The 8,262-nt window shown below is 45.7% G+C and overlaps 1 protein-coding gene across 1 annotated transcript; it reads left to right on the forward strand.

Annotated features, from left to right (window-relative positions):
* Positions 1-609: 609 nt before the first annotated feature.
* Positions 610-4,585, forward strand: fezf2 (FEZ family zinc finger 2). The gene is made up of 4 exons (XM_015030520.1): positions 610-1,698; positions 1,819-1,953; positions 2,161-2,293; positions 3,935-4,585. The coding sequence occupies exons 1-4, from the start codon at positions 937-939 to the stop codon at positions 4,183-4,185; spliced, it is 1,281 nt and encodes a 426-aa protein (XP_014886006.1). The 5' UTR covers positions 610-936; the 3' UTR covers positions 4,186-4,585.
* The last annotated feature ends 3,677 nt before the right edge of the window (positions 4,586-8,262 follow it).

Below are 8,262 nucleotides of genomic sequence, written 5' to 3' on the forward strand. Positions count from 1 at the left end.
GGAAAGAGGAGGAGAGGGGAAGGGGAGGAGAGGGAGGGGGGGGGGGGGGGGGGGGGGGGGGGGGGGGATCCCATCTCAGAGGATTAGCAACTTTCTCTTGAAAAAAAATCCCAAACTGAAGCACAAAAACAGAGATTACTCTGTTGTTAACCAAATGAAAGCAGCTCCTTTCCTGTTGTTTAATGAGCGTAGTCAGAACGTGTTTACACATTTTCCTCCTCAGGTAAGAGACAAAAAAAATGAAAAAGAAAAGAGAAAAGAAAGAAAGAGAGTCGTTTGTGTCTATAGGCTCCAGCCCCTCAACTTTCCTGATTTGATGGCGCGCAGGTTGATGAGGGCGTTTCCTGGTCGCCCGGTGGAGGCTGCGCTGCGCTGCTGCCCGCTGATGTCAGGATCCGCGCTGAGGAGGGGGCGGGCGCTGCCAGCGTGCTGCTCTCCAGTCATCTGAGCATTAAAGAGGTAACCTCTAACTCACACTTAACTCCGCGCTCCTGCATCCTCCTGGAGCTCCCACATTTTTTTCTTCTTCTTCTGATTCTGCTGTTCTCCGTCTGTTTCTTCTTCTTCTTCTTCTTCTTCTTCTTCTTCTTCTTCTTATTCTTATTCTTATTCTTATTCTTATTCTTATTCTTATTCTTATTATTTTTTGGTTCTTGACTCGAAAATGTCCCGTTAATTTTCCGCGCAAAAGTTAATGAGGATTAACCAATCACCCCTGGACGCCGCTGTGTGCATGGAGGTTTTGGGGAAGGCGTTGGGGGGGGAGGATGACACTCTGACAGCAAGGTGCGCATCAAACTGATGGTTCCTGTATCCGCTTCTGCTGCTGGGAACTCAGAGGAGTGACAAAACAGGAACGCTCGGACTTTCCAACAAGTTCTGCTGCGAACAGCAAGAATTTTCTTTTTTTTTCTTTTCCTTTTTTTTTTTTTTTTAATGGCAAGTTCTACCTCTCTGGAGACGGTGATGTCCTGCGGTAGGACCGGGCCCTCCGGGGCTCCGAAGAGCCTGGCCTTCTCTATCGACCGGATCATGTCCAAGAGCTCGGAGCCGAGGAGCGGCGCGGAGGAGCGCTCGGAGGGGAAGAAGTTGCTCGGCCTCTGCTCCCCCATCCCCTGCATGATCCCGCTGCAGCCGTTCAGCTACGACCTGCAGGCCAAGGCGCTGATGAACTACTCGGAGCTCTGGAGAGCCAGCCTCAGGGGAACGTTCTGCGGATCGACGGCCGCGCCGTGCAAAGGGAACTGCGGCGTATGCGCCAGAGCGGACTCCACGTTGAAGCAACCGGTGCCGACCACCGGCAGCAGGGTGGTGAAGCCGCAGGTCATCCACCAAGCCGTGGCCGTGCCCAGCGTGGGCTCACTTTACTACCTGAATTACCTGGACTCTGCGTACCAGCAGTCAGAGCTCCTGGCCGGACACTGGCTTTCGACCCCCCAGGCCCAGGCGTCCCTGTCGGCGCACCACAGACTCTTGCTGCTGGAGAACGCCAAGCTAGCCGGCGCTGGCTCCGAGAAGCTCCCCACTCCCCAGTACCCACACAAGGAGCATCTGCCGGGCCAGCTGGACCAGATAGTGAAGGAGAACCACGCTCTGATTGGCGAGAAGAACGGCGTCAAGACTCACAGCAAGCTCAGCTCCGGCGGCTGCAACGCGGACGGCAAGCACAAAAACTTCACGTGTGAAGTTTGTGGGAAGGTAAACTTTAAGGAACGACAGCTGTCCGCTCCAAGACAAACCAGAGAGATTGTGACTAGAACACACATGTTAACAGGATCGTGTGTGTGTGTGTGTGTGTGTGTGTGTTTTCTCTCGTAGGTTTTTAACGCGCATTATAACCTGACCAGACACATGCCGGTGCACACCGGGGCCCGGCCGTTTGTGTGCAAAGTGTGCGGCAAAGGCTTCCGACAGGCCAGCACGCTCTGCAGGCACAAGATCATCCACACTCAGGTGAGACACACCTGCAGCCGGCCTGGCTCCCTCACACACACACACACACACACACATACAAACACACACACATACACACACACGCACACGCACACACGCACACACACACACACACACACACACAGAGAGAGAGAGAGAGACAAACACACACTCCATTTGCTTTCAACTGCTCCGTAAACCTATTTTCTTCAAATATCTTCCACCTAGGAGAAGCCGCACACATGCAACCAGGGCGGCAAGGCGTTCAACAGGAGCTCCACGCTCAACACGCACGTACGCATCCACGCCGGATACAAGCCGTTTGTGTGCGAGTTCTGCGGGAAAGGTTTCCACCAGAAAGGTGCGTGTTTCATGAAGCCTCACACCCGTCACTAACGAGTTGAATGTATTCATTCAGGTTTTTTTTTTTTTTTTGACGCATTAGTTTTAATACGCGTAATCTAGCTAAACTACATATAGTATAAAAATTAAAAATAAAAAACACGTGACGCGCATTTGAACCAAAACGCTTAACGTTTAAAAGTAACTTTAAAAAAGAGGGAATTGTCCTCGATTGTCCCTTTATTATTATTATTATTATTATTATTATTATTATTATTATTATTATTATTATTATACACGTGGTAGTTTTATTTCGGTCTGGCGCTTGAATTAGGTAAATAAACGTCTGAAGTCAGTTAGCGCTTTCCGTGGCTGAATTGATATTTTTACTTCAGAAAAAAAGAAATAAATAAGAAAGAGAAGCTCAGTAAGAGCGATAACTTATTTGTGTTATTGAGTTATATCAGTACAGGCCGATTTTTTTGTTGCTTTTTGTTCGTGACGGAACGCCGACAGGCTCCCGCATGTTGGGTTGGGGATGCGGAAAGCGGAGCCGCGTTGTGGTAAATATCTGCAGGCTCACCGAAAGCCATCAGCACAAATAGGACGTGGCACTTTCCACGGACTAATTCTTTCCTGAAGACGGCAGCATTTGCTCTGGGTCAGCTGCTTGAACTCCAGCAAAGTTGGCTTTTTTTTTTCTCTCGTCTCTTTTCTTTTCTTTTTGAATTTTTGTCACAGCGCTTGATTCTGACAAAGTTTGACAACTTCTCGACCTTAACACGCAAAAAAAAAAAAGAAGAAGAAGAAGAAAATAAAGCATGTAATTAAGGGACGGAGACTCCGCGCAGGGCCCGGTTTCACGGTGGATCTGCGCAGAGATTTTTAATCCTCACTTTGCTCACCGCTTTTCTCTTGAAATGATAAAATATGTACCTAAAATTACTCGACTACTAAACTAAAGTAAGCTACTGAAATAAATGAAAGGTTTAACTGACAAATTGTTTAATATATTTATGAGTTTGTGTGGCATAAAAATGTCACTCACCTCCCACATTTAGATTTTTTTTTAAATAATAATTTGAAGCGTAATGTTGAAATAAACGACAATATAGAGTCGGTTTATGTTTTTGCTGAGACAATATGCTTCCCTTTAAATAAAACCAGATTGATGATTTCTAAATTCTGATGTTTGTCCACTCAATTTCACAAACCTGATTTAAAGAAAGAAACAAATTTCACCTCCTTGTTTTATATTTAAAGAAAATGTTTTTATTTAGTTATTTTTTTAAATGAATAAAAAGAGAAGATGGTTTATTTTATCGGTGGTTTGAACTGGATTTTTTTCACCTGACTGTAGTTTCACACATATATAAATAAACCGTTATGTCATTTTTTATTTTTCTGGAAGTCACAGGAAGTGGCAGCAGGTTGATGTGATGACTAATAAGTCACATAACATTTAGTGTTGAAGTGTTTCTCTGTAGTCAGGAGGAATGTTCAGAAATACTGACACAAAGAAAAATGACAGCCAGCTTTATTAGCTGTACCTGCTACATGATTTATTTATTTTTTTCTGTTGCACTGGACACCTTTTGTTTTCTTTTAACTTCAGGGTTGCTCTGTTCATTCAGTTTTCTTTTCGTTTGTATGTTTTTAGGGAACTACAAGAACCACAAGTTGACGCACAGCGGGGAGAAGCAGTACAAGTGCTCCATCTGCAACAAGGCCTTCCATCAGATCTACAACTTGACGTTTCACATGCACACGCACAACGACAAGAAGCCGTTCACCTGCGCCACCTGCGGCAAAGGCTTCTGCCGCAACTTTGACTTGAAGAAGCACATCAGGAAGCTCCATGAGAGCGGCTTTTCTGCCGTCTCGGAGGCCCTGAGAGAGCCGCAGAGCTGAGATCTGCTGAGAGGACAGGGCTGGCTGATGGTGGGCTCTCTGGGGTCACAATGACTGGTGTTCTTGGAAAAAAATGTAAAAAAAAATCCAGGCCTGAGGTGAGAAAGCCCCCTGAGACTGGACTCAAATAGGTGTGGCGAGTCTTAGGGGCCCCGTGCACTAACACAGAGGGGACGAATGAGCCGACCAGACCCAAGAAGAGCGAGCTAATAGGAACATTGTAGGGATTTCTTTTCTTTGTCATCTAGCATTCTTCCTCCTATATGTGGAACACAGGGCCGAAGCACCCGACCGATGTACAGAACAGGTCAAAAAGTTGCTATTTAAATATGAGTTGCCATGTTATGTATTTTACTGGAAAGTGTTAATGTGAATAAATAACTTATAACTTATAATGAAAGCTCACCGTCTCAGCCATGTTATTTCAATTCCATCCATCCATCCATCCATTTTCTGAACACCCTTGTCCCTCAGTGGGGTCGGGAGGGGTGCTGGTGCCTATCTCCAGCTAACGTTCCGGGCGAGAGGCGGGGGACATCCTGGACAGGGCGCCAGTCTGTCGCAGGTTATTTCAATTCATATATATAAATATATGTATATGTAAAAGATATCACCTGAAGGTTTGACATATTTCAGGTGGCAGAAAATGTTCAGCATTCACAACAAGAAGTCATTCTGATAACATGCACTAAAGCAAACAACAACCAGTTCACATACAAACACCCAGATTTATGACGTACAAACACTTTCACTTTTACACATTTGCTTATTCTCGCCTGTCTGTCTTATCGTTCCAGTTTTAGTGTGGCAGCAGGATGAATACTGCTGGGCTTACAGGCCCGCCAGGTGAGGGCTGCTTCCTAAACGTAATCTGTGCAGGTGAGCCGTTTCCACGTGCACGGGGAGAAAGCGACAGACCAGCATGCTCTGCGTCCACTTTACTTCAACATTTATTGACAGACACGATTTTAATAAAGCCACAATTACACTTGACTCGGGGAATAATGGCGCAAATGATGGGAGATAACACAGCCCTTGAAAGCAAATTACATTAAGCAGCTAAACGGCCCCGGGGGTCCGACAGCATTGGGGGTGGGGGGAGGAGGGAGCGTGCGCGTCTCATCCGGAGCCACTCATCAGAACTGGAGATAATGGAGCACTCAGGCCGCAGCTCGTCATCTGGGCCCCCGTGTTAATAAAGTCTGGGTCATTCTGCGCACGTCTCCTGGAACAATATTATCCCGGCGCACATTCTGCGGAGAGTCGCAACGTGCTCCCAAATGGCTCCGTTTCTATTAACAGCTAATTAACGCGCTCGGCCGGCCCTGGAATAACCTGGCAAGGCCAATATTGGCAGATGACGCCCTGCTCACCTTCACCCCGTCAGCGCCCCTCTGCAAACGCACGAAGTTCGCAGAGAGATGTCTTGGAGTTTTTAACTTCCAGAGACAGATTGCGCGCAGCGCTGGTGGCGTAGAGGCTGGTTTTATAGACCAAGTTAGAGAAGATATCTGTTGTGATCACAGAAAAGTTCGACTTTTGGACTCGGAGGGACGAGGATCCGAAGTGACACTCTGTCTTCTTTTCTTGGATCATCTCTCTGTGTCAGACTGTAGCATCAGCGGTTTTCTCTGTAGAAAATGGGATGTGGAATGGTGCAGGATTCTCTTTATAAAGCTTACGAAGCAAATAATTTTGATCAAAATAGGGGGAAACTGAGTATTTAAAATGAGTATTTAAAACAAGAACAAAAAAAAAACCTGCCCTTGAGGTATGAGCCTGTCGACATTAGTCTTTTTGATTCCCCAAAAAACATCTTGTCTTCTGAGAACATAGAAAGGATTGTTTTAAAAAAAAAATCTCTCAAGAAAGATATTCACGCAGCCATGACGGCTTGAATCCACAAGAAATCTGGTCATGAAAATGGAAAGAAAAAAAGGGAAAAGGCCAAAGAGAAAATGCAGACGTGAATCACCAGACTGCTCTAGAGCAGAAGGTGATGTTGGAACTTTAACTTTAACCCAGGTCCGGCGGAGTGTTGAGCAAATAACTGCACTTCCACGGACCAGAGGAGACGAAAGCCAAACTATGTGAAGCTGATGTCCGAGCTTTCAACACATCTCTCGTTGAATGGACGGTGTTGCTAATGAAGTCAGTTTCCGGGATGAGTGTGAATTTTGTCTCAGAGATAAATCGTGTTCACGTAGCGTGGATCTCAACCACTAACACGATAGAAAACGGCCCTTTAAATGCTACAAAAATGATTTGTCAATGATACAGTTTAAACAAGAGTTCTTCTTGATGTGTAGGTCCATGTGTCAAATGATGCAAGCCGTTAAAAACTTAGGGGACCGTAGGAAGAATTTTTTTGTTTTCATTCTCTCTGTACTTTACAAAGAAGGCTGTGGATCAACTGGAAGATTTCTATGGCAATCAAAAGATTACGAGTTTCAGCATGTGTCTTTCTCCGACACATGCTGAAGTGTCCTATTTTTAAACTGTAAAATTACATATGAGAGGCGGTTCTGTGAAACATGAAACCCAGTCGTTTCGTGTCACGCGACATTTGACTGTTATTACTGCAAAACAAATGACGATTTCAAACATATATGACAGCTGAGATTGAGAGATTTTACACCCCGATTGGTAAATGTTCAATGTTCTAACAAATGAAAATCATATAATTGGATGGACACAGTTTTTTTTTTTTTTTAAGGAATCTGTCTCATTATTCTTATTTGGTTAGATTTCGTGGTCAGTCCAAAATGTCTCACTGGTGAAATAAATGTTCCCCGTGTCTTCTCTCTGTCGATTATTACACTGAAAACTTGGATTTGTGATGAGTGTTTGCATTCCTGTATTCTTGCCATCAAACTGCTCAGGTTAAACTGTCCTGAATGAATCCCGGGGAACAACACGCTCCGTTTGCGGACGTTGTGCGGGAACGCGCATCTTGTTCCTGGTTTATTTGCATATTCCCTCACAAAAAGCAAAATTCGCTGATTAGCCCGTTTCCTATTTCATTCAAATAAAAACATCGACTTGTGAGCAGTGAGCGACGTGCGCGCTCGAACACGCGCACGTCGCTCACAGAGCAACCGCCGACCGACCTGCGCCCGCAGGCCGCGGGACATGAACATCAGTAAACAACCTTAAACGGGCAAGTTGGCCTTTTCTTCGCACTCTTTCTCTGGATTTCCCTCACATCTGAGCGGCGGCCTCAACATCCACAAACACGAGAGTGGGAGCTTTACTTAGGGCGCGCGCCCACACGGCGGAGATTATGGGTCGCGGGAGCGCGCGCTAATCAGATGTCAGCAACACGAGGACGTCTTCATATGCCCCCCTGCCCCCCTACTCCGACGGGGGTCCGCCGAAGGGGGATTTAGACAATTTGCGGGCCACAAAGGAGCTCGTTTGGGACAGGAAGAGAAGAAAAGCGCGAGGCGGACTCTTTGTCTGTCTCAGTGAATTGATTTTAAAATGGGAGATTAACGGGAAGCTTCGTCTGCGGCCCGCAAGAGCCTCACTGAGGTGAAAAGAGAGAAAAGGACCAATTAATTCGACCAAATGTTAACTTACATGAGCTTCCCCTCTGTTTAGCCCGCATGAAATTCCAATTAAAACGTCCCCGCGGTAGCGGCGAGGACTTTTTCTTCTTAAGAGGATGAAGAGGGGACAGTTTGTGTCAGCGCAGCCAGTAGGTAAAGTTCCCACAACATCTGCAAAATGGCAGAGAGCAGTGGCATGCACAGATATTTTGGGGGGCAGGTGCTCAAGTGTGAAAAGTGGCACCTTTTGCGGTACATGGAACAGTAAGCTACCTTGGTCTTTGAGATTTATTACATGGAAAACTGCAACACCATCAACTTGGCAATCAAATTTGCAACAACAGAGAAAACATAGCAATGCAACAGCATAGGATATGGCTAAGAGAAAAATCATTTATACTCAGAAGGGGGCACAGTACCTGAAACTTGTACTCAAGTAACCATAGTGATACGTCAACTTAGTTTTACTCAAGTAAAAGTAAAGAGTAGCCATCCAAAAAAAAAAAAAAAAAAAATAACTCAAAAA

This window comes from Poecilia latipinna, unplaced genomic scaffold (genome assembly GCF_001443285.1).
Source record: "Poecilia latipinna isolate Pla-1442-1.1 unplaced genomic scaffold, P_latipinna-1.0 Scaffold185, whole genome shotgun sequence".
NCBI lineage: Eukaryota > Metazoa > Chordata > Actinopteri > Cyprinodontiformes > Poeciliidae > Poecilia > Poecilia latipinna.